The sequence below is a fragment of the Lontra canadensis genome, unplaced genomic scaffold, assembly GCF_010015895.1.
Source record: "Lontra canadensis isolate GAN:19392208 unplaced genomic scaffold, GSC_riverotter_1.0 scaffold214, whole genome shotgun sequence".
Classification (NCBI taxonomy): domain Eukaryota; kingdom Metazoa; phylum Chordata; class Mammalia; order Carnivora; family Mustelidae; genus Lontra; species Lontra canadensis.
In genome coordinates this window covers 966,594-994,295 of record NW_022631208.1, presented here as the reverse complement: position 1 = coordinate 994,295, position 27,702 = coordinate 966,594, and the positions used below count along the sequence as shown (strand labels likewise).

At 36.0% G+C, this 27,702-nt stretch overlaps 1 protein-coding gene across 4 annotated transcripts in view; it reads right to left on the bottom strand.

Moving 5' to 3' along the window:
• STRN3 (striatin 3) overlaps positions 1 to 27,702 on the bottom strand; it is a 114,169-nt gene that overhangs the window by 48,328 nt on the left and 38,139 nt on the right. For all 4 annotated transcript variants that reach the window (XM_032848914.1, XM_032848913.1, XM_032848911.1 and 1 more), the window contains exons 2-5: positions 9,476 to 9,579; positions 8,798 to 8,871; positions 3,844 to 3,925; positions 228 to 401 (exon numbers count right to left, since the gene is read on the bottom strand). In XM_032848914.1, the coding sequence (XP_032704805.1) occupies positions 228 to 401; positions 3,844 to 3,925; positions 8,798 to 8,871; positions 9,476 to 9,579 (434 nt within the window). The remainder of the gene's footprint in view (positions 1 to 227; positions 402 to 3,843; positions 3,926 to 8,797; positions 8,872 to 9,475; positions 9,580 to 27,702) is intronic.

The window sequence follows — 27,702 nt, the reverse complement described above, 5'->3', positions numbered from 1 at the left end:
ACTCTAAAACTGAAATTTAAATCTGCACCTATTTCAGAACTATAGTCAATTTCTTGGTCTCAAAACTTAAGAGAGATCAATTTAAATTTGCCCATGGTACCATGCAGGAGGGAAAAAGTCTTTAAATCTGAACTCTACCTGCTTTAAAAATTAACAAAAGTAACATGTTAAAGATATTCATAGTATCCATTATATAACCAATGTTAACCGATAAGTACAGATCATACCTTTTGATTTCTTGTCCTTTTTGCTTAGGAGATTCACCTCCATTCAGGATCTGTTCTAAGTTCTTTGTTTCTACTGATCCATTTGGTTCTGAATTGGATAGTCCAAGTAATGACCTTACCCGCTGAGACCGTACATCTAATATTGTATCTGTGTAACCTACTTCCTGAAGATATCTATAAGAGAAAATTTTAAATATTTAAACTCATATATTAAGACCTACAAACTTGTTAACTCAAAATCATATCAAGGAATTTCAGAAAAAAACCATAAATCTCTAAAATATAATCTTCCTTTGCCACAAAACCTTCTTCTCTAGAGACTAGTTCCAATTCTAAGAGAACAAGGCCAATTATAAACCAAAATTTAATTAAGAAAGCATATAGTATGCTAACACTAATTGAGGGACAATTATCGTGAAACCTAAAAAGCCCAAGAACCTTAAAAAGCTTCAGGAGTTGATGATGTATTTAAAAAAAAAAAAAAAAAAAAGAAGTCCACCAAGTGGTAAAGAATGAGTAGAACTAAATCTCAGTACTGCAACATTCTAAGTTTAAACCTGGGTTCTTAGCCAGAGGATGATGCACAGGTTAGTTGTTCTTCTAGGACCTAAAATCTGGTACTGAGACTTTCTTTATATCTAACTTAGGACCTAGGATGAGATCTGAAAAGAAGAAAGGGACTAGATTATGACATAATACACAATGGGTCATGAACGGCTTTGTGTGATGAAGAATTTCTTCTAGAAGTATTTGACAGGCTAAGGAAGGATGTTAAAAGGAGTCTTAGACACTAAGATTTTTAGGTGAAAGCCAATGATAGGGAAATTGGTTAGAACACTACTATACTAAAACAGCAAGAAATAAAACTGAAGCTAATAAATGTGAGAAAAATAAGCAAGATATAATCTTAGAGACATGGTGCACAAATAAATATGGCAGCAGAATGTAAGGAGATGGGCGCCTGCATGGCTCAGTGGGTTAAGCCTCTGCCTTTGGCTTAGGTCATGATCTCAGGGTCCTGGGATCGAGCCCCGCATCGGGCTCTCTGCTCAGTGGGGAGTCCTCTTCTCCCTCTCGCTCTGCCTCTCTGTCTACTTGTGTTCTCTCTCTCTGTCAAATAAATAAATATTTAAAAAAAAAAAAAAGAATGTAAGGAGATAAAAGAATTTTAGAAAATTTTCAGATTTCTAACATAGATGGTGGTTCTAGTCAATGAAATGAAGAATAAGGTGTCCAAATCTGGTTTATACGGTAACTATCACATAATCATGTAGTATCTATGAAAGTGACAACATTTATTAGGCACAATAATAAAAAAGGTCAAAGCTCAGAATAGACTGGACTCAGTATATAGATTTGACAGTCATCAGTGTTCAGTGGTATTTAAAGCCATGGATTTTAATGAAGTTACCCTGAGAAAAAACTCTGGAACAGAAAGCCTGGGGACATAGACATCTAAAGGACTAGAAAAATAAGAGAAAATCTAAGAAAATTAAAAGAAAGCACTTGAGAAATAAGGATGGGAAATGACAACAGAGATTAAGTAAGAAAAAAGGCTCAAAAAATAATGAATAGTTAATGTCAAATGCTTCCAAAAGATGAAATAGGAACAAAAAAAGTCTCTTAAGTATTTTTGTCAGTAGCTTCAGTCTGGTATCAAAGTAGAAAACAGAGTACACAGCTGAGAAATGAACAAGGGAAAGTACAGAGATAAACTCTTCTCAGTTTATAGAGATAAACTATTCTCAGGGAAAGAGATAAACTATTTTCAGGGAAAGATGTGGAGAGACAGAATATTAATCCAGACAATAACATTAGGTTTTTATAAGAGAAATACTGTACAACCAATTTCTCTACAGCTACTGCACTCTTCTAAAAACTGCAATTCTCTTTTTTGGGGGAACAAATGCCATCACACTCTAACCATGTGGTCTGAATGAGCAGCCAAGATCTCACACAACTAGGTAAAAATAATTGACTCACGGGCATTTATTTGATCAAGTAAGCCAATTCTGACTTTCAGTAGAAAAGATTAAAACTGATATACAGAGAAGAAAACCAGAGAATAAGAATGTATCATGGTTGTTTCCATTCCCTAAGAAGTCCTCAGGTATATGTCAGCTCTTGTCTTCTGGATACTCAGTTATTCAGCACTTTCCTCAATTCTGCTAGCTACTCTAGCATCCTTCCAAAGACTAATCTGTTTTACTAAAGCTTGTTCAAGTTTTAGTCACTCAGAGTTTGGACTGGTAGTTTCAAGACTTTGAATGAAACATCAGAAACTAAAGAGATAAATTTGAGGTTTAAATACATCTACAGAAAGGAAAGCATAAAGTTAAGGGAGTTCTCACCTGACAGCCTTCATATTTTCAGTGAAGTAGAACTTGAGGTGCTCTAATAAGTAAGGGAGAATGGGCTGAGATATGGGAAAAGTTTAGAGTATCTACTGAGGGTAATGGGAGCAGGACATGGCCAGGGTTATGAAGAAAGGCTCTCTACAACGTTTGTACGGGAAACTAAGAATATGCAAAGGCATTCAGAGGACTCTGTGATTTTTCTCCAAGATTTAATTAGAAAAAGAAGAAGCAGACAGCAAGACTGAACTGGGGGTGGGATACTGTGGGTATAGTAAAATGACTGGTGGGAGAGGGTTAAGAGAGGGCACCAAGAAAGCTAGGGGTACTAGCAAAAGGGTGATGGATGATTGGTCTAAGCTGGAACTAGGTAAAAATAAAAACAAGAAAAGCCCACATCAACAAATAAACAAAATAAAACCAACCAGAGCTAAAGGAGCCAAAGGGGAAAATTAAAGTAGTCAAGAATCTAAGGTAAGAATCAAGGTAAGGTCAGAGAGCAAACAACATGGGAATTGGGGTGGAAAAGGTGGAATATAAGACAAATGTTGGATCATGGAATATTCCAGAGTAAGGTAAGTTCTAGGTAATAACAAGATGAAGGGTCTCCCCACATTTCACTGGGTTACTGAAGTGAAGTTAAACATCTATATAGTTGAGAAGTTTGAATAATTGTAAATTACCCAGGATATTAGTAGTACACAGATACCAAAGCTTTAAAAGCATATGGCCAAAAAACAAATAGATTAAAGATAATAAGATATGCCACATAATTCTTCTAATACAGCAAAGAATTCAAACATTAAAAAAAAAAGAATTCAAACATCAAAATGTTCCTCAAAAATTCAAGTAAAAAGTAGGATTTGGCAAGCCATTTATGAAAAGTTTCAGATAACCAATTGAATTCCTCTATAAACCAGTAATACTCCTACTTAACCCAAGTTTGTGAATTCTACACTGATGGGAATGAGAGTATCCTCAAGTATGAACTCTATATTGTTTTTATTCTTGCCTTCCAGTCATCCAGTTTTTATGACATTCTACCCCACAAATAAGAAAACATCATCATCCTGAGTAGTGTTCAAAGGAACATTCAGAGGAGACAAACTTTAAAAAGATCCAATAGTCTAATAAAGCAAGAAAGCAATTTGAAAACTCTACACACTGTCCTATTATAACCAAACAATTTTTCACTTGCGAGTGACTGTATATAAGCACTTTCATACCTAGATCCTTAAAGCTGAAAATGAACCATTACTTACTGTCTTAACAGCTGTCTGCCTTGCTTCCACGTTAACTGGCTATTCTGAGGTGCTGTGGGAGCTTCTGTGTCTTTGGTTTCTTCTAAAAATTAACACACACACACACAAAAACCAGATGATTTCATACGCATTATTTCAAGTCTTAAGAAAATATTGCCGACGTTCTCCCAGGGATAAAATCCCACAAAATATAACTAAATATTTTATAAAGAACAGAAGTAAATTAACAACTACTGAGTATTTACTGTGGGTCACTCATTTTAAATGTGTTTATCCCAATAACTTACACAACTCAGGTATGACCCTCCTTGTTTTAACATCGGGAATACCCAAGAGTACATAAACTCTACTAGACATTCAAAAACCAAAATACTAGGCTTTGAAATGAAATGCTAAAAAATAAATGTTTTTAACTACCTGAATTCTGCTGGGTTGAATGCTTTTAAAATTAAAAGGCTGTATTTAATATTTACTTAAGCATTCAAAATCAGCACTTAGGAATCCTTATATATATAAAACCACTGAATAACTTAGAGTCTGTATCCGTTAACTTTAAGTAGATATCTTAACACTTCATATAATCAACTTCAGTTTGAGAACTAAAACTTAAACGAGGAAATAGTTTCTACTACAATTAAAAAGTCATATTTTATTCTGGAATAAAAGTATATGCATTAAGAGAGAGTTTAATAAATAATACCGGGGTGCCTGGGTGGCTGGCTCAGCCAGTTAAGCATCCAACTCTTGATTTTGGCTCAGGTCATAATCTCAGGGTCATGAGACGGAGCCCCATGCTGGGCACCATACTCAGTGGGTGGCTTGCTTCTCTCCTCTCTCTCCTTTGGGCCCCTCTCCCCACTCTCTCTCTCTAAAGCAAATAAATAAGTCTTAAAAAAAAATACTATAATCTGAAGTGAGTCAAGCTCTCAATAAGTATCCCTAGAGGGGCACCTGGGTGGCTTAGTAGGTTAAAGCCTCTGCCTTTGGCTCAGGTCATGATCCCAGGGTCCTGGGATCGAGCTCCACATCGGGCTCTCTGCTCAGCAGGGAGCCTACTTCCCCCTCTCTCTCTGCCTGCCTCTCTGCCTACTTGTGATCTCTGTCAAATAAATAAATAAAATCTTAAAAAAAAAAAAAAGTATCCCTAGAGGCTTAAAACTATGTATCAGCACGAACGATAGTATAGAAATATTTTCCTACAAAGTCCCATTATGAAAATTAAAATAAAGCAGAGAAGAGAGGATCATAGAAGATCAGCCTTCACACTGAATGTTGAGAACCCTTAGCATGGCTCACAGGCTCCTAGACTCCTCAAAGTCATGAGAACAAATACTGGTAGCAGGCATTACTTCTCTAACCCTAACAATCCCATTATTAACATCTTTTCATTCTTCCCCCAAACACATGAATTTCTAAGATTTCTAGAAACAATTATTTTATCCTAATAGCCTCTTTATTTTTGCTTATAACTTTTTCTATTTATACCATTTGTTTACCGTGTAATTACATATAATACATAACCACTGGAGAAAAAATGTATTTTTTAAAAGAATTATAACTGCCTCAAATCCTATCACCAATAGTGTTAGTCCTATTTTTCATCTCAAAATACATATATAAACTTCTTTCTTTAAAAAAAGAGGGGGGTTCAATGTGTGCACTGTAGCATAAGCTGCTTTTGACAATGTATTTGAATATTCTCAACATTCTCTTGATAGTAATAAATAGATTAATATCATAAAATGATTACCTATTATTCCAAAGAAAGTATATGCCTATTTAACGAGTCCACTAATGTTGACATTAGTTTCTACTTTTCCTTATTATAAATAATGCTGCTAAGGATATCCCTGAAGTATATCAGAAGCATATAGATCAATGAATTTTTTAACACACCAATGTAACCAATTCCTCAATGAAGAAACAAAACATTTATCAGCACCCCAAAAGCTTTCCTTGTGCCCTATTCTAGTCACTAGACACTCCTAAAAAGGGTATCAATACCCTTTTTAATTTTAATTAATCTAGGCTTTATAACTGATAAATTATAAATTTTATATTATAAATAATTATAAATTACATATTTATTTTTATATATTATATAAATAAAATTTATAATTATAAATTATAAATTTTATAATTATAAAATTAATTTAGGTTTTATAATTGATAAATTATAAAACCTAAATTAATTTTTTAATTTGATACACACAAAATCATTTGTATCAATTTTCAGTTTTATGTTACCTGTCCATGTTGTCAAGTGTAGTTACAGTTTGTTTACTTTTGTTGCTAAAGAGCATTCCACTATGCTAAAATATTACAGTATATGTACTCATTCTAACACTGCAGGTCATTCAAGTTGTTTCCTGATTTTTAATACAACATACTATACACAAGCCTTATGATGAACATATGTATGCCTTTTAAGGAGTAGAATACCTAGAAGCAAAATTACTGGGCCATAGAGCATGCTGCTATGGCTATGTTCCCTTTAATATCACTGACAAACCACTTTCAGAGCAGTTCAGTTTTCAATCTCAAACCCAGTAGGTATGGTTGTTCTAAATCCTCATCAACACTTCACCTTTTTTCTCTTTTGTATGTTATTTTAGCCATTCTGATAGGTCTCTAATTATATACACTGCACTTTGGTTGTATGTCCTCAGTAACTAATAAAATTGAGTCTCATTTCATCTACTTACTGGCCATTTGGATATTTTCTCTTATGGGCTGACTTTTCAAGTCTTTTGCCTATTTTTCTACTGTTAGAGATTTTTTTTTTTCCTAAAGGCATGAAAAAGAGCTCTTTACATATTCAGATACAACCCTTTCTATAAGTGTTAGGTTTAGAATACATATACATATTGGTATTACTGAGGCACAGGTACAAAAACATTTACATCTTGTACTTCAGTAAAGACAATATTTTACACTTTGATTTTGTGCATATATAAAAGGCAATGCCAATTTGTTCAATAGCTCTCTTGAGCTATACTTTGATGTAAATAATTTCACTCCATTTTGTTTGCATGCTGTATTTAGCCCATCCTTTTGTCTTTTTCCCCTGCTCAACACCATGAAGTTTTGCTACATCAATAAAAGCAATCTATTTTGCTATTGTTGTTTCCCTAAGTAAAATAATTGGATGTCATTTATTCTTCATTTTGAGGAAGTTTTAATAGTTAAGTTTATACAGACAAAAACAGTTGTTTTTAATCTTACCTCAGTTGTAGACAATAGAGATCTGTTTTCTACAAGCTGTTGTACTGAAACCAACTAGCCAATTCTAACTATAGCTCCAGGAACAAGGGAGCTGCAACTAGTCACCTTCCTCTCATTTACGAAGACCAAGTTACGGGGGACAGCCCTTGAGTTAGGAAGTGAATATTTATTTTGTAACTATTCTAGCCATATTAGAAAGAAAAGGAGTCAAAGAAAAGTTGTGAATCCATTAGATTGTGTGAAGCTACTCTACTCCCTCTAACTATAGTAAGACTACTGTAGTAAACAAGGCCCAAAATATATAGACCTTTCCAACTTTTTATCATTTATTGTTGCTTTTCCAAGGATTAGGCCATAATACTGTTCCCTACTATCAAATCTTCATAATCACTGAAAAGCCAGATCAAAGGAAACTCCTGCAGGATGCCAGAGTAGCTCAGTTGGTTAAGTGTCTGCCTTCAGCTCAGGTCCTGATCCCAGGATCCTGGGATCAAGTCCCACATCTGGCTCCTCACTGGGCAGAGATCCTGCTACTCCCTCTGCCTGCCTCTCTGGCAAATAAATGAAATCTTTAAAAAACAAAAAGGAAACCCATGCTGTTCATATTTTCTTCCTTAATTTTATATGTATGCCAACAACTTGAAATATAATAAATGGTAAAATTAGTTAAGTATAGAAAAATTAAATCAACTGCAAGTTGTATGTATGAAGTGTTTTGCTAAGTATTTAACATTAATATTAACAGTATTTAATATCAAACTAAAAACCAATAAAATTTTTAAAATTTACTGTGCCACCTAACTAAAAAAAAGTCCATACTTAAGTTTTATTTTTCCCTACCATATACACTTTGACTTTATTGGATATGGTACAAGTATAGAAGGAAAGGAAATACTGCATATCCAAATAAAGACACACTTTTTCCTTGTCTTAGTAACCAGCATCCAAGAACAGCACAGAATTCAATCTGACTGCACCATCAAAATGTGTATGAGTTCTAAATGTACCTGAAATAAGAAACTGATAATATTCCTAATTTGTATAAAACAGAATAATCCTCATAATTAGATGTTTAGACTACTGAAATTGTAATCATACAGAACCCTAAATTTACCAGTAAACTGTTAGCCTTTTCCTAGTCTAGCCGTCTCTTCGCAGCATAACTGCTCATCAGATAGTACTCTCGTCCTCAATAACCATTTAATTTAGAGAAGATGCAAAATTTAGTATAGTGCAAGATGAAGCGAAGATTTTTTTTCCTTCTCTTAACCCTTATTTGGCTGCTTATGAGGTTTTCAAATCCAATCAAATTTCCAATTTTCAGAATTAAACTGTTAATCACAGCTTCTCCACATGAAAACACCTTTGTAATAATAAAAAATTAAGCTCATATGGGATAAGGATTACCTAACAAGCACAGAAAGAACTGTTTCATTACCTTTCACCTCTAGTTAATTCCAAAAATGTACCCACAATTTTATATAAGTTTCAGCACAAGGAAAACAGGATAAATAACCTCAGGACTGAGATGTAGATAAAGCTACTTACTTTATTCATTTATTATTTCCCCCAAAACACTACATAATGTTACAGTAGTCAATAATCTGACTAACCAATGCTATCAAAGCAAAATGAGAATGAAGAAAATATAGCTGTTACATAAAAATGAGCTTAAACCAATTTTTCTTGAATTAGGTCAGGAGAAGGTTAATGGAAGAATCAAGTTTACCTGATTCAAAGGTTGGCATTTTCAAATCACCTTGGTTCAGTTCTGTGCCATATTTTAATTTGTGATATTTTGCCCTGAAAATTCAATAATAAATTGTTGAAAGAAAATGCTTTCTCTTTTTCCACACAGTTAATACTGGTATATATTTCTCTGATAACAAATAGAACATAATACAAATTGTCTGTTTTTAAGCTTTACTTGCAAAGGAAGTTAGAAAAAAAGGTGCGCTGCTGTGAAAGAAAAAAATGTAAATTACCCAATTAACACAAACACCTGAGTAAAGATAAATTTTTCCTGATCTTTAAAGAAACAAAAACCCCAAAACCTAGATTCCATAACAAGATATTATTTCAATTTTAAAGATTTAAATCTTGGAGCGCCTGGGTGGCTCAGTCAGTTATCCTAGGGTCCTGGGATTGACCCCACATCAGGCTCCCTGTTTAGCAGGGAGTCTGCTTCTCCTCCCTCACTGCTCCCCCGATCAAATAAATAAATAAAATCTTTTTAAAAATAAAGATTTAAATCTTTTCTCTTCCCATATAAGAATCAAAGTATCATCTTGTATTTTGGGCAGGGTTTCACATCTTTCAAAGAGCTTTTAAATACACTGTACACTAGTACAAAAAAGAAAACTGTTCTATTTTATATTACACATATAAGAAAATGAGGCACACAAACCTTTCTTGTTTTAATGCATACTCTAACATCTTTATTCTTCTTACTAAATCCTTCTTCAAGTTTTCTTGACCTTTTCTTTCTCCTTGCAAAAATGCTATCCGGGCCTAAAAATATAAAAGATTCATTTATTTTCATTTTTTCCTAATGATACACAGGAAACCAAAAATAAGAAAACATGACAGCAAGTTTTATAACGCATAGAAACAGTCAACCAAACTTTGTTAGGTAACACAATTATTTTAAAAATAAACATAACTGTAAGTCAATTTGTTTATAATCTTAAAGTCTTAATATTAATAACTTTTACATAATCATAAAAGGAAATTTTATACATAAAAACTGAACCTATTTCCTAACATAAGTCACAAAGAACTAAAAAATATTATTTTCATAAATAGATAAAATATTTTTCCCCAAATGAGACAATGGTTGTTTCAAAAAACAGTAATAATACCTCAAAAGCATTTTCTTTATGAAATACTTAAAAATTTATCATCTTTTCTATTCCACGCACCCACTCCAAATTCTTTCAATTCTTGAAACAATAACAGCACAATACTGCAAATAGTTTAAGTAAAGCCACCATATTTTCAAAGAACTCATTACTTTCTGTTGTCATTTTTCTATTTTGAGAGGAAATTTTTGTCTTTTTAACTGCCTCATTTCTCTGAGAGGCAACTCTCTATCTTTTCCTGGCCCCTCCTATCATGTCAGGCCCCTTTACCACACTAAAGAGTAACGCTTAAAGAGACTATCATCGGTATGGAGACATTTGCCATTATGCATGCATATACAATAAAATTAACTTCCACATGGGGGAGAATGCTTTTGCTGAGATAACTCACAGGTATATTTGTTGATTAAGAAAAAGGAAGTTACTTAGTAACCTAAATTACGATTAATGGAATCAGAACAAATAAATTCAGCTGGATAATTTAACCCATTAAATTAGGATCTCTTCATTTCTTTAATAGAAAGAGCCAGCAGACCAGCTAAATCAAACTGATTAATAAAAACATGATATTTGGGCGCCTGGGTGGCCCAGTGGGTTAAACCTCTGCCTTCGGCTCAGGTCATGATCTCAGGGTCCTGGGATCGAGCCCCGCATCGGGCTCTCTGCTCAGCGGTGAGCCTGCTTCCCCTTCTCTCTGCCTGCCTCTCTGCCTACTTGTGATCTCTCTCTCTCTGTCAAATAAATAAATAAAATCTTTAAAAAAAAAACCATGATATTTAATGTTTAACAAATGTCCACTGCCATCAAAACAAGCTCTTCTCTATTATCCTTTATTTTAGGATGTATTTATTTGAGAGAGAGAGAGTGTGTGTGTGTGTGCCGGTGCACAAGCACAAGCAGAGAAGAGTGGAGGGAGAGGGAGAAGCAGGCTTCCTGCTAAGTAGGGAGCCTGATTTGAGGCTAGATCCCAGGACCCTGAGATCATGAGCTGAGCAGAAGGCAGATGCTTAACTGACCAAGCCACCCAGGTGTTCCTCCATTACCCTTAATTTAAAAAAGGGGGGGGGGGCGCCTGGGTGGCTCAGTGGGTTAAGCCTCTGCCTTCGGCTCAGTTCAGGATCTCAGGGTCATTCGATCGAGCCCTGCATCAGGCTCTCTGCTGAGAGAGAGCCTGCTTCCCCCTCTCTCTCTGCATGCCTCTCTTCCTACTTGTGATCTCTGTCAAATTTAAAAAAAAAAAAAAAAAAAAAAAAAAAAAGAAAGAAAAAAGAGGAGTGTGCCAGGGTGGCTCGGTCAGTTAAGCTAAAAGTCGGACTCTTGATTTACAGCTCTTCTCATGATCTCAGGGTTGTGAGGTCTAGTCCAACTTAAGATTCTTTCTCTCCCTCTTCCACTGCCTGCCCGCCCCACCCCACCACTGCTCACTCGCTCTCTCTGAAATAAAAAGAAATCACCTATAACTCCTTAACACCTGAGATGTTAGACAGCTACATAACACTTCTAAATACAAATTTCAAAACAAACAAAAACGTCTAGGAGGAATGGTAATTGTTCAGAACCTAACAGTCTAATACCTTAAGGGAAAAGTAGCACCTATGACTCTCTTGAACTATAAAGCAAAAGCGAAATGTCAATTTCATCACACAGCCTCAAGAGCATTTTTTTTTAAGCCTCAAGAAATTCTGATTAGGTTTTTTTGCCTGCATCAACTTTCTTTTTTTTCACCACAGTTAAGTGCAGTCACCAGCACTGTCACCATACAACACCCTAACAGTATTACTAACTATATTCTCTACGGGGAGTTTTCCTTCCCTAACTTACCAATTCTGTAACTGAAGTTGTACCTCTTAAATCACTTCACCTATTTCGTCCATCCCCCCAACCTCCTCACCTTTGGCAACCACCAGTTAGTTCTCTGTATTTATGATTCTTTCTCTGTTTTTTTTTGTTTGTTCAATTTACTTTGTCTAGATTTCAAATAAAAGTGAGATCATATAGTATTTGTCTTTCTTTGGCTTATTTCACTTAGCATAATACTTCTAGATGTATCAATGTTGTCGCAAAAGGCAAGATCTCACTTTTTTTTTTAAAGATTTTATTTACTTATTTGACAGACAAGTATGCAGAGAGGCAGGCAGAGACAGAGAGAGGAGGAAGCAGGCTTCCCCTGAGCAGAGAGCCCGATGTGGGGCTCGATCCCAGGACCTGGGACCACGACCTGAGCTGAAGGCAGAGGCTTTAACCCACTGAGCCACCCAGGCATCCCAAGATCTCACTCTTTTTATGCCTGAGAAATTTTCCATTGTGTAATATTCCATCGTTTTTATCTGTTCAACTATCAGTGGATATACCTAGGTTGTTTCTATATCTTGGCTATTGTAAATAATGTTGCAACATAGGGGTGCATAAATTTTTCCAATTAGCATTTCCATCATCTGTGGGTAAATACCCACTAGTGGAATTATTGGACTACATGGTATTTCTATTTTTAATTGTTTGAGGAATTTCCATCTTGTTCTCTACAGTGGTTGCATCAATTTACACATTTCCACCAATGCTGCAAAAGGGTTCCCTTTTCTCCACATCCTCACCAACACTTGTTATTTCTTGTCTTTTTTATATCAGCCATTCTGACAGGTCTAAGATGATAAGTCACTGGTTTTGTTATGCATCTCCCTGATTAATAATGTGAACATCTTTTCACATGTCTCTTGGTCATCCATATGTCTTCTTTGGAAAAATGTCTATTCAAGTCCTCTGCCCATTTTTAAACCAGATTGTTAATTATTTTTATTTATTTTTTTGGTGTTCAGTTGTCTTAAGTTCTTTATATGACATTAACCCTTTATCAAATATATCATTTGCAAATATCTTCTCCCATTCAGTAGGATGTCTTTTCATTTTGTTGACTGTTTCCTTCACTCTGCAGAAGGTTTTCATTTTGGTGTAGTCCCAAGTTTATTCTTACTTTTGTCCCCCTTACCTGAGGGGACATATTTAGAAAAATGTTGCTAAGATCAATGTCCAAGACATTATTGCCTATGTTTTCTTTCAGGCATTTTACGGTTTCAGGTCTCACATTTAGGTCTTTAATCCATTTTGAGTTTATTTTGTGTATGGTGTAAGAAAGTGATCTCCTTTCATTCTTTTGCATGCAGCTGTCCGGTTTTTCCTAATACCATTTATTGAAGAGGCTGTCTTTTCTCTATTGTATACTCTTGCCTCCTTTACCATAGATTAATTTATCATGTACGTATGGGTTTATTTTTGGGTTCTCTATCCTGTCGATCTATTTTTATGCCAGCACCACACTGTTGGCATTACTATAGATTTGCAGTGTATCCTGAAATATGGGACTGCCAATACCTCCAGTTTTGTACTTCTTTTTCATGATTGCTTTGACCCTTGGGTCTTTTTGGATCCACACAAATTTTACCATTATTTGTTCTAGTTCTGTTAAATACACTATTGATATTTTAATAGGGATTACACTCAATCTATAGAATTTGATTAGTATGGAGATTTTGACAATATTAATTCTTCCAATCCACAAACATGGTATAACTTCCCATTTGTTCATGTCGTCTTCAATTTTTTTTTTTTTTAAGATTTTACTTATTTATTTGACAGAGGGAGGGAGAGATCACAAGTTGGGGGGGCGGGGAAGCAGGCTCCCCGTTGAGCAGACAGCCCACTGCAGGGCTTGATCCCAGCATCCTGAGATCATGACCCAATTTGAAGGCAGAGGCTTAACACACTGAGCCACCCTGGCACCACCCCTTCAGTTTCTTTTATCAGTGCTTTCTGATTTTCAAAATAAAGTTCTCTCACCTCCATGATTAAATTTATTCCTAGGTATTTCACTCTTTCTAGTGCAAATGTAAACATTGTTTTGTTTTGTTTTCAGTTTTTGTTGTTGTTGTTGTTATTTCTTTTCATCGGAACAGTATTCATTGTTTTTGCACCACACCCAGTGCTCCATGCAATACGTGCCCTGCCTAATACCCACCACCTGGTTCCCCCAACCTCCCATCCCCCGCCCCTTCAAAACCCTCAGATTGTTTTTCAGAGTCCATAGTCTCTCATGGTTCACCTCCCCTTCCAATTTCCCTCAACTCCCTTCTCTCCATCTCCCCTTGTCCTCCATGTTATTTGTTATGCTCCACAAATAAGTGAAACCATATGATAATTGACTCTCTCTGCTTGACTTATTTCACTCAGCATAATCTCTTCCAGTCCTGTCCATGTTGGGTATTCATCCTTTCTGATGGAGGCATAATACTTCATAGTGTATATGGACCAAATCTTCCTTATCCATTCGTCCGTTGAAGGGCATCTTGGTTCTTTCCACGGTTTGGCGACTGTGGCCATTGCTGCTATAAACAATGGGGTACAGATGGCCCTTCTTTTCACTACATCTGTATCTTTGGGGTAAATACCCAGTAGTGCAATTGCAGGGTCATAGGGAAGCTCTATTTTTAATTTCTTGGGGAATCTCCACACTGTTCTCCAAAGTGGATGCACCAACTTGCATTCCCACCAACCGTGTAAGAGGGTTCCCCTTTCCCCACATCCTCTCCAACACACGTTGTTTCCTGTCTTGCTAATTTTGGCCATTCTAACTGGTGTAAGGTGGTATCTCAATGTGGTTTTAATTTGAATCTCCCTGATGGCTAGTGATGATGAACATTTTCTCATGTATCTGATAGCCACTTGCATGTCTTCATTGGAGAAGTGTCTGTTCATAATTTCTCTTTCTACCACTTTGTTATCAGTTAATAGAAATTCAACAGAATTCTGTATATTAATTTTGTATCCTGTGGCTTTACTGAATTTATTAGTTTTAATAGTTTTTTGGTAGAGTCTTTAAGATTTTCTATATATAGTACCATGCCATCTGCAAACAGTGGCAATTTTACTTCTTCGTTACCAATTTGGGTACTTTTTATCCCCTTCTGGTTTGATTGGTAAGTTTAAGACTTTCGGTTCTAAGTTGAATAAAAGTGACAAGTGAACACCCTTGTCTTGTTCCTGATCTTAAAAGAAAGCTTTTAGCTTTTCCCCCTTAAGTATATTAGCTGTGGTCTTGTCATATATGACCTTTATCATGTTGAGGTATGTTGCCTCTAAACACACTTTGTTGAGTTTTTATCATGAAAGGATGCTGGAGGGGCGCCTGAATGGCTCAATGGGTTAAAGCCTCTGCCTTCGGCTCAGGTCCTGATCCCACAGTCCTGGAATCGAGCCCCGCATCAGGCTCTCTGCCTGCCTCTCTGCCTACTTGTGATCTCTCTGTCAAATAAATAAATAAATAAATAAGATTTTTAAAAAAGAAAGGATGCTGAATTTTGTCAAATGCTGCATCTAATGAGATGATCTCATGGTTTTACCCTTCATTATGTTAAAGGAATGTATCATGTTTATTAATTTGCAGATATAGAACCATTCTTTTTTTTTTAAGATTTTATTCACTTATTTGAGATAGAGAGCAAGAAAGAATATGGGGGGCAAGACAGAAAGAGAGGGAGAAACAGGTTCCTTGCCAAGCAAGGAGCCCAATGTGGAGCTCGATCCCAGGACCCAGGATCATGACCTAAGCCAAATGCAAATGCTTAACTGACTGAGCCACCCAAGCGTCCCTAGAACCATCCTTGTATTGACTAGAAAAAAAGAAGAAAAAAAAGGCAAAAACCATTATCACATACTAAAAGCATTATGTAACTCCAATTTCCAGATCTTATAAGCATACTATAATTAGCAATGGAAAAAGATTAAAGAAGCTCATTTAATTCTGCTTCTTAAAAAGGAGTCATCAAGGTGGCTCAGTCAATTAACTGTCTGCCTTCCACTCAGGTCATGATCCCTGGGGTCCAAGGATCCAGTCCTTAATTAGGCTCCCTACTCAACAGGGAGTCTGTTTCTCCCTCTCCCTCTGCTTCTTTCTCTATTAAATAAATAAAATCTTAAAAAAAAAAAGCAGTAATCAATGATTTTTCCAATGAGAAAGGCACTGAAACTAAGTGAAAGTCATAAGGCCCTCTAAAGGATTAAAAAAAAAAAAAGTGGTAAAAGTGGTAATGTTTCCTATTAGAAGCTTACACTGTTGTCTATGTGCTTATACTAAAGCCGGCACTAGAATCTTACTCTATTGTGAGAATTCATTTTCACTTTTTTTTTTTAAGATTTTTTTAAATTTATTTGACTGACAGATCACAAGTAGGCAGAGAGGCAGGCAGAGAGAAACAGGAGGAGGAGGCAGGCTCCCTGCTGAGCAGAAAGCCCGATGCGGGACTCGATCCCAGGACCCTGAGATCATGACCTGAGCCGAAGGCAGAGGCTTTAACCACTGAACCACCCAGGCGCCCCATTTTCACTTCTTGTCTTGGCATTTTCATACTAAAAACCATCCATCCATACAGAATTTAGTACATTAAACAAGCACCTACTATATTTAAAAAGCAAGAATCGCACAGCAGTTTTTGAACAGGAGTTGAAGGGAGATAATTCACAAACACAAAAGACAAAAAAAAGGGGAGAGTTCATCAAGAAAATACTTTTAAAAGGACATATCCTAACCCAAACTATGTGAAGATGAGGGTAAAAAGAAAATAACATATATCATGACTGTTGGATGTGGCCTTATGACCTCACATCACGTAGTATCTATATACTCTGACTTAAAAGGTGAAGATTATGTCTGACAGTGATTAAAAAAAACACACACACAATTAAATAAGAGACTGTGGCCCCCTGCTCCCATTCTCTAGCAGCTGACTTGTTTGTGCCTCATTCTTCTCCCGTGCATGTCAGGAGGCAGCAAGAAACAATGTTTAATAAAGGTTCATTGACAATGAATTCTGAGCTATTTTTACAGGTCATAATGCACCATTAGTAGCATCATCTCAGCAAATAAACACTTTAAAAAGTAAATGCAAAAAAAAAAAAAAAAGGGAAGCCTTGGAGCCCCACATTCAGCTCCTTCCTCAGCGGGGAGCCTGCTTCTCCTTCTCCCTCTACTCTACCCCTACCCTCACTTCTGCTCCTTCTCGGTCAAAATAAACAAAATCTTAAAAAAAAAAAGTTACCTCAAAAAACATATTTACAATGGCATCAAAAAACAAAACTATCTAGGAATAAACCACCACCACCAACAACAAAAAAAAACAGAAAAATCAACAAAAACAAAACTTGATTCACCTAAAGTATCAACAGAATTGACAAAATGTTAGCTGGGTCCACTAAGAAAAAAAGAAAGACACAAATATCAAAATCAGAAATGAAAGTGGTAGCATTACAACCAGTTCTACAGAAATAAAAGGACTGGAAGCATACTAGGAACAACTGAACACCAACAAATTGGATAACTCAGAAACACAAAACCTAACAAGACTGAATGATGAAGAAAAACAGGAAAGACCTACTTACAGATTAATTCGGTAATCAAAAATCCTTCATACAGGAGTGCCTGCATGGCTTAGTTGGTTAAGCATCTGATTCCTCATTTAGGCTCAAGTCATGATCTCAGGGTCATGAGATTGAGCCCTGTGTCTTTGGACTCCCCACTAAGCAGGAAGTCCACTTCTCTCCTTCTCCGTCTGCCCTTCCCCCTGCCCACAAGTGGTCTTCCTCTAAAATACATACATAAATCTTTTTTAAAAATGAAAAATAAAAAATCCCTCATACAAAGAAAAACCCTGGACATGATAGCTTTACTAGTGAATCCTGCCAAACATTTAAAGAACTAACAAAAAACCTTCTAAAACATTTCCAAAAATTGGGAGACAAAACTCTGTAACTCATCAAGGCCAGCACTGCCCCATACCAAAGCCAGACACAAACACTATAAGAAAACTGCAGACCAGTATCTCTTATAAACACTTTTGTAAAAACCCTCAACATAATACTAGTAAATCAAATTCAGCAGCATATTACAAAGATTGTATACCACAACCAAGTGAGATTTATTCCTTGAATGCAGGGATGGTTCAACACAAGAAAACCAATCAATGTAAGGCACCTCATTAATAGAATAAAGGGAGAAAACTGCAAAACCATTTCGACTGATGCAGAGAAAGAACCTGACAAAGTTCAACACACTTTCATGACCAAAAAAAAAACCACAAAAAACAAAAAACAAAAAAACAAAAAAACAAACCACTCAACAAACCAGGAATAAAACTATCTCAACATAATTTAAAAAGCCATATATGAAAAGCCACAACAAACATCATACTCAATAGTTTAAGACCGAAAGCTTTCCCTCTAAAATCAGAATGGAGGATGGGGGAGGTGTGCCTGGTGCCAGGGTGGCTCAGTCAATAAGCGTCTGACTCTTGGTCTCAACTCATTCCTTGATCTCAGGGTCATGAATTCAAGCCCTGTGATTGGGTTCCATGCTGGACATGGAGTCTACTTTAAAAATTCAAATAAATAAAATAAAATCAAATGAGAACAAGGGAAGGATGCCTATGTCAACACTCCTATACAAATAGAACTGTTAAGTACCTTCCAGAGTAATAAGGCAAGAAAAAGAAAGGAATCCAAATTAGAAAAGTAAAATTATCTCTGTTCACAGATAACATAGTCTTATATATAGAAAACCCAAAAGATTTCATTAAAAATGTTAGGACTAACAAATTAAGCAAAGTACCGGGATACTGTCACACAAAAATCAACATTCTTTTTTTTTTTTTTTTTTTTTTAAATGCGGGTGGTAGAGAGGCAGGGGAGAGAAAGAATCTTAAACAGGCTCCACACCCAGCACAGAACCCAACACACGGCTCTCACAACCAAGATCACGACCTGAGCCAAAATCAAGAGTCAGACACTTAAACAACTGAGCCACTCAGACACCTTCAGCAGCATTTCTATATACCATCAGTGAACAATCATGAAAGGAAATTATAAAACAATTCCATTTTTTTAAAAGATTTATTTATTTATTTATTTGACAGAGATCACAAGTAGGCAGAGAGGCAAGCAGAGGGGGGAGGGGAAGCATACTCCCCACCGAACAGAGAGCCCGATGTGGGGCTCGATCCCAGGACCCTGAGATCATGACCTGAGCCAAAGGCAGAGGCTTTAACACACTGAGCCACCCAGGTGCCCGAAAACAATTCCATTTTTAACAGCATCAAAAAGAATAAATTAACTTAGGAATTAATCAAGGAGGTGAAGGACAGGCACAATGAAAAGTACACAATAATGCTGAATCAAATTAAAGACTGAAATAAATGGAAACACATTTCATGTTCATGGACTAATGAACACTAATATTATTAAAATATCAATACTATCCAAATTTACAGAGTGGGTGCAATTCCTTTCAAAATCCCAATGACATTTCTTACAGAAATAAAAAAATCCATACTAAAATTTACATGGAATCTCAGGGGACCCCTTAATAGCAAAACAATCTTAAAAAAGAATGAAGTTGGAGGCCTTTCCTAAGTTCAAAACATACTACACAAAGCAAAAGTAATCAAGACAGTATGATACTGGCAAAAAGACAGACATATAGACCAATGGAACAGAAATGAAATACCAAAAATAAACCCTTAACATACATGTCAAATATCTTTTACAAGGACGCCCAGACCACACAGTGAATAAAGAACAGTCTTTTCAACAGGTACTGTTGGGAAAAAATGAATATTCACATGCAAAAGAATGAAGTCAGACTGTTACATACACCACAAATTTTTCATACATCACAAATTAATTCAGAATGAATCAAAGACCTAAACAAAAGATCTAAAACTATAAAGTTAAAAGAAAACACAGGACAAAACCTTCAAAACATTGGACTTGGGAATGGTTTCCTGGATATGAAACCAAACCACAGGTAACAGAAGAACAAATGGACAAAATGGACATGATGAAAATTTAAAACTTTTGCACATCAATGGAAACTGCTAACAAAGGGAAAAAGGAATCTATGGAATGGCAGGAAATAACTGTAAATTGTATACTGGATAAGAGATTAATATACAGAATATATAAACCATTCCTAAAACTCAAGAACAAAAAACCCAATTCAAAAATGGACAAAAGACTTGAATAAGTATTTCTCCAATGAAGATACATGATTGGCCAATAAACACATGAAAACATGCTTTCCACCACTAATCATTAGGGAAGCCCCCTATGAGATATTATACCTCATTAGGATAGCTACTATTAAAGACAGTAACAACAACAAAAAGCATCCGTTAGGATTTGAAAAAACTAGAAACCTTATACATATTGTTGGTAAAATGATAAGAGTCACTGTGGAAGATAATATGGTGGTTCCTCAAAAAATTAAAAAATAGAATGATCTCACCCAGGCACCTGGGCAGCACAGTTGGGTTGAGCAGCCAACTCCTGTGTTAGGCTCAGGTCGTGATCTCAGGGTTGTGAGAACAAGCCCTGTGTCAGGCTCTGTGCTCACGGGGAAGTTGGCTTGGAACTCTCTCTCCCTCTGCCCCTCGCCCATGCATGCTCTTGCGTACACACACACGCTCTCTCTCTCTCTAAAAGTAAATAAATATTATGGACACTGGTGAGGGTATGTGCTGTGATGAGTGCTGTGAAATGTGTAAGCCTGATGATTCACACACCTATACCCCTAGGGCAAATACATTATATGTTAATAAAAATAATAAATAAAAAATAAAAATAAAAATAAATAAATAAAATCTTTTAAAAAATGATCATATTACCCAGCAATTTCACTTCTGGGCATATACTAAAAAGAACTGAAAGCATGGTCCTGAAGAGAAATTTACACACCCACGTTAATAGCAACACCATTCATTATACCTAAAACCTAGAAGCAAACCAAGTGTCCATCAAAAGATAAATGGGGGCACCTGGATGGCTCAGTCAGTTATGCATCTGACTCTTGATTTCAGTTCAGGTCAGGATCTCAGGGTCGTAAGATCAAGCCCTGTGTCAGGGCTCCATGCTCAAAAGGGAGAAAAATCTAGGTTTGTGTCTGATGAGTTTTTAATACAAATACAAAAACGAAAAGCATGAATCCTTGAAAAAAAAGCACCAGACTTTATTAAAATTGAAAACACTTTTGCTCTGCAAAAGACATTATTAAGAGAATGAAAAGATGTACCTGACTGGGAGAAAATATCTGTAAAAACACATATCTAATTAAGGACTGACATTATTAAGAGAATGAAAAGATATACCACAGACTGGGAGAAAATATTTGTAAAAACACGTATCTGATTAAGAATTGCTACTCATTACCTATAAAGAATTCTTAATACAACTCTTATTAACAACCAAAATTTTAAAAGGGCAAAAGATCTGAACAGACATGTCAACAAAGACGACACACAGGTGGAAAATAAGCATCTGAAAAGATGCTCCACATCACTGTCATCAGGAATATGTAAATTACAACAATGAGATACCACTACACATCCATTAGAATGGCTGAAATCCCAAACACAGGCCAGTATGTCAAACAACACAAACTCTTTCATTGCTGATGAGAATGCAAAATGGGACAGCCACTTTAGAAAACTACATGGCAGTCTGTTATTACAAATTAAACATAGTTTTACCCTAAGATCCATCAATCATGCTCCTTTGGTACTTCCTCGATTAGCTGAAAACCTCTGTCTACACAAAAATCTACACATGAATGTTTAAAGCTGTTTTATTATTAACTGTCCAAACTTGGAATCAACCAAGACACCCTTCAACAAATGAATGATAAACTGTAGCATATCCATATAAGAGAATAAGTATTCATCAATAAAAACAGATGAGCTGGGGCACCTGGGTGGCTCAGTGGGTTAAAGCCTCTGCTTTCGGCTCAGGTCATGAACTCGGGGTCCTGGGATCAAGCCCCGCGTCGGGCTCTCTGCTCAATGGAGAGCCTGCCCCCCCCCAACCTTCTCTCTGCCTACTTGTGATCTCTGTCTCTCAAATAAATAAAATCTTCGGAAAAACAAAAACAAAAACAAAAAAACAGGTGAGCTATCAAGCCACGTAAAGACATGGAGGAACCTTAAATGCATATTCCAAAAAGTGAAAGAAACCTGTCTGAAAGAAACCAGCCACATATTATGTAATTCCAACTATGACATTATAGAAAGGGCAAGACTATCAACACAGCAAAAAAATCAGTGGTTACCAAGTGTTCAGGGATATGGGGAAGATGACTAGGTGAAGCACACGGAATTTTTAAGGGTGATGAAACTGCTCTGTAGGATACCGTAACGATGAATCCGTAACATTATGCTTTTGTCAAAACCTACAGACCAGTACAACACAAAATGAACATTAAAGCAAACTATGGAGTCAGTTAATAATAACATTCAAAACTGGCTCATTAATTGTAGCAAATGTACCACTCTAATGCAAGATGTTAATAACAAAGGAAAAATGTTTTGGGGGGTGGGGGCACGGCACATATGGGAGCTCTATGCTATATGCTCAATTTTTCTGTAACTCTAAAATTATTCAAAATATTCATCAACAAGTGTTGGTGAGGATGTAAAGAAACTGGAACTCTTGTGCACTGTTGATGGGATTATGATACAATCATTACATGCATGAAATACTGTGAATGATCCTTGAAATATTAAAAATAAAACTATCAAATATGATCCAGTAATTCCACTCTTGGGCATATATATCCAAAAGAATTTAAAGCCAGGTCTTGATCCTGCCACATGCTACACGAATGAACCATCAGGCCATATTGTGTCAAATGAGGCAGTCACATTAAGACAAATATGCACAATTTCACTTTTATGAGGTATGTAAAAGTAGCGAAATTGATAGTAACTAAAAGTAAAATGGCAGTTAAAAAGGAGAGGGGGAGGGATGCCTGGGTAGTACAGTTGGTTAAGTGTCTGATTTTTTATTTCAGCTCAGGTCTTGATCTCAGGGTTGTGAGCTCAACCCTGCACTGGGCTCCCAAATAAATAAATAAATAAATAAATAAATAAATAAAAATTTTAAAAGGAGAGAGAGATGGGTAGGAACTGTTGTTTAATGGGTTTAATGCTTCAGATTTGCAAGTTGAAAAGTTCTGACAATCTGTTTCACAACAGTGAGAATATACTTAATACTAATGAATTTACACTTTAAAAAATTGTGCTAAAAAGCAAAACACAGTATTTACCACCTTAATCATTTTTAAGTACTAAAAAAACTTTTTTTAAAAAAAGCAATCCAGATGAAAGATATTTGCTAAACATCTAGATGAGAATGTGATCAAATACATAATACAGAATTCATAACCACTCCCCCAAAAGATACAACCACATAATAAAAAAGATGCATGATGGAAATACTATAAGAAGACTTACACTTCACAAGTTATCAAAATGGCCAATCAAGATATGAAACAGTTCTCAATTTCATCTGTATTCAAAGGAATTTAAATTTAAGATACTAATAAAGTAACAATACCAGATTGGCTAAAAATTTTTAAAACTGACAATACTATCTTTAAGGAACTGTGAATCAATAGAAATTCCCATAAATGACTTATGGGACCATAACCTGGTATAGCCTCTTTGTAAAAGTTTTGTATTATACTTAAGTTGAAGATATAAATAGATTAAACCCAAAATTCCTAGATACAGACCGAAAAGAAATACATGTGCATAAGTATGTACTATGAGACATGCAAAATATTTCCAGAATCATTTTTTATAACAGCCAAAGACTGCAAACAATCTAAATATCCATCAGTTAGAGAAGAGATAAATTGCGGCATATTAGTACAGTGAAACACTATAGAGCAAAGGAAATGAACAAACTACAGCTACACATAATATGGATGAACTAGTATCATGTTGAGGGAAAAGTCAAGACACAAAAGACAACGTCCCATACAATTCCATTTAAGTAAAGGTCACTATCAAACATAACTAAACTAACACATTTGAGTAATGTGCACTTTATATGAACACATGTAAAGAAAACCAAGAAAACGATTATATAAAAATGATAGCAATTATCCTCATGAGGGAAGCGGGGAGTAGTAATTTGGAAGGGCCAGGTGGTAAGGCTCCTGGGGTACTAGCAGTGCTCCATCTATCTCTTTACTTTTCCAAGAGTGATTTCTTGGTTGTTCTCTTTGTAATAATTGTAATAATTGGCTAAACTGTGCAATTATATCTTATACACTTTTCTGCATTAAGTTATTTTTATAAATTTTAAATGTTTTATACTAATATTAAAAATTAATCTCATCTTAATGGTTAGATTTAAGAAGTAAATTTTTATTGTGAAAATGAGGTCAATGACATAAGTCCTTCAGTTAAGAGGAAAAAATTCTACCATAGAGTGTGTAGTACTGTCAATAAAGTAAGTACTTTTTAAAAACCATAAATTCTTGGGTTGCAGTGGCTCAGTCGGTTAAGCGTCTTTCTGGCTCTTGATTTCAGCTCAGGTCATAACTCAGCATTGTGAGACAGAGACCCAAACTGGGCTCCACATTGGGCATGGAGCCTGCTTAAGACTCTCTTCATTTCCCTCTCCCTCTCCCGAATTCACGAGTTCTCTAAAAAAATAAAAATAAAAAAATAAAACACCACAAATTTTCATTTTTTATTTGCCCAAGTCAACTAATTTTAATGCTTTTAATCATCTGACTTCAAGATTATAACTGTGGGGGCACCTGGGTGGCTCAGTGGGTTAAAGCCTCTGCCTTCGGCTCAGGTCATGATCCCAGGGTTCTGCTCAACAGGGAGCCTGCTTCCCTTCCTCTCTCTGCCAGCCTCTCTGCCTGTCATCTCTGTCAAATAAATAAATAAAATCTTAAAAAAAAAAAAGATTATAACTGTGATGATTAACTTGAAATTTGTTACTACAAACATACTGTACAGGCAGAAATGAACTTTTTAAATTTGTTTCCATATCTAATCACAGTTAATTCGTAGTAACAAAGCCTACCTACTGCTGTCTTCTAATATAATTTTTCCTTCCTTTAAATATAGGAAAAGGTACTCACTGGGACCATATATTATTTATCACCTGAGTTCAACAGATTCAACAACCAGCATGTGATTATCACATGAGAGCCTAAAAAAAAATTACTTGATATTGATAGCCAATCACTTTTAAACTGCAAGACCACTAGAGGTCATCAGAGCAAAACATTCAACACTGAACTAATATCAGCCTCAAGTTATTTCACAGTTACTATAGTTTCCAATGTTTCTTTTATTTTTTTTTGAAATTTTAACAGAACATTTAATTTCCCAGGAAGATGAAAGGTAATCAGTTTTCTAATAGGTTATCTACAGTTTCCAATGTTTCTAAAGTAAGACTATCTTGCTTAAAACAAAGAAATAAAATACTTAACATAATCTGTTTTACTGTAAGAGTTTTCTTAAACAAAACTTAAATGCTAATACCAGAGACAGGTCAGTTTTGTTCCATGATTATAAAACATTCTTTACAACTTCTTGGAAAACTGATAATGTACTAAGAAACTATAAAACCATCAGCAAGCAAATTTTAACATCCCAAGGAATTAATAAAGTTAAATATTTTATGTATAGAAGCAAATTAAAGAAAAATCAGGTTATAACAACTATTAATAAATTCAAGACATCTCTATTCAAAATAGGCTCTCCACACAGCTCTTTCTGCCCACGGGTCCCGTCCCCGTGCTATAATAAAAATGCCTTTTGGGGGAACCTGGGTGGCTCAGTCAGTTGAGTGGCTGCCTTCAGTTCAGGTCAGGATCCCAGGGTCCTGGAATCAAGTCTATGTCTGGCTCCCAGCTCAGAGGGGAGTCTGCTTCTCCCTCTGCTCCCCACCATTCCCGACTCCTGCTGGTGTTCTAATTAAATCTTTAAAAATAAACACCCTTTCCCACTAAATAAAAAAATAAATGAATGAAATAGTAGGCTCTCAACAAGTATTAGTACCTTCTCCCCTAATGATCAACTGAAATTATAAAAGTGGCTCTATTCCAAGCACTTATACTTCTGGAAATTAAGCAAGGGTCAGCCAGCTGTAAATAATAGAAAATAAAAGTATAGGAACGCCTGGGTGGCTCAGTCAGTTAAGCCGCTGCCTTTGGCTCAGGTCATGATCCCAGGGTCCTGGGATCGAGTCCCGCATCGGCTCCTTGCTCAGTGGGGAGCCTGCCTCTCTCTCTGATAAATAAAATCTTTAAAAAAAAAAAAGTATAAAGACTCAGCTGACCCACTGACATTTTATATAAAACGAAACAGAAAATAATTCACTTAACACAGAGGTTTCAAAACCTAGCTAATTATTGAATCATTAAGGAGCTTAGATATTAAAACAGACATACTTAGCCACATAATTCAGTATGGTGAGACACTACATAGAAAGCTTTGTATACTCATCTAGTGATACAAAAGTAGTTACAAGATGGACCCAAATGGCATACTACGCTTTCAAGAATAAACGAAAAGCCTGCTCGGAATAGCTTAGAAAGTTTTTCACAAAAATAACTTTCTAGGGAGCCTGGGTGACTCAGTCAGTTCAGCTCACATCATGATCCCAGGGATCCTGGGATCAAGGCCCTGTGTCTAGCTCCCTGCTCAGTGGGGAGCCTGCTTCTCCCTCTCCCTCTGCTGCACACCCCCATGCTCTCTCAAATATATAAATAAATAAAAAAAAATTTTTTTTTAAGCTTTCTGGGGCACCTGGGTAGCTCTGTGGGTTAGGCCCCTATCTTTGGCTCAGGGTCCTGGGATTGAGCCTCGCATCAGGCTCCCTCCTCAGCAGGAAGCCTGCTTACCCCTCTCTCTCTGCCTGCCTCTCTGCCTACTTGTGATTTCTCTCTGTGTCAAATAAATATTTTTTTTAAAAAATTTTAAAAGCTTTCCAATATTATAGACAAACAATTCCAGAGAAAAGAGAAACACTAACAATTACTACGATTTCCAAAGGCAAATAAAATCTTTGTCTTTATCTCTTCTATCAGAGCCTAAAAAAAAGTTAATAAAAATACCACTCCATCCTCTATAATCCCAATGTCATTTTTCATGGTAATGGTTTAAAGCATAAGAGATTTTTAACTATCAACTCTCTTCTAGTAAGTTCTCATTTATCCGGTATCTGAAAGCATTATGTTCTAGGTAAGCCCATTTTCCATTAACAGAGGAAGTATACCCCCCTTTTAAGTATAAACCTGTAAGCTATTTTAATGAACTCTCTAAAAACATGTTTACTAACATCGTAACTATTTTCTAAATCTGTTATAAATTATATCCTATACAAGTTCAGAAAAAAAAAACAAAACACAAAAGATTAACATGGCGTCAATAGTAATGATTCAGAATCTGCAGAATGGACACACCCCTCGAGCTGCACAGAGCCACTTCTCCTATCAAAATAGTATACTTAAAACATTCCACCAACTTTTTTTAAAAGATTTTATTTATTTATGGGGGGAGGGGAACTAGAAGCTGGTGGAGGGGCAGAGGGAGAAGCAGATGACCTGCTAACCATGGAGCCAAACATGGGGTTTGATCCCAGGACCCCGGCATCATGATCTGAGCCAAAGGCAGATGCTTAACCAATTGAGTCACCAATTGAGTCACCCAGGCGTCCCTCTACCAAAAGAGGTAGACTCTTTTCAAAAGAGTTTTCTGACTCTTGGTTAAGCTTGTTTGCTTTTTCCTTTTTTAAAGATTTTATTTATTTATTTGACAAAGGGAGAGAGAGATCACAAGTAGGCAGAGAGGCAGATGGGGCGGGGGGGGGGAGCACGGTCCCCACTAAGCAGAGAGCCCAATGCAGGACTTGATCCCAGGACCCCAAGATC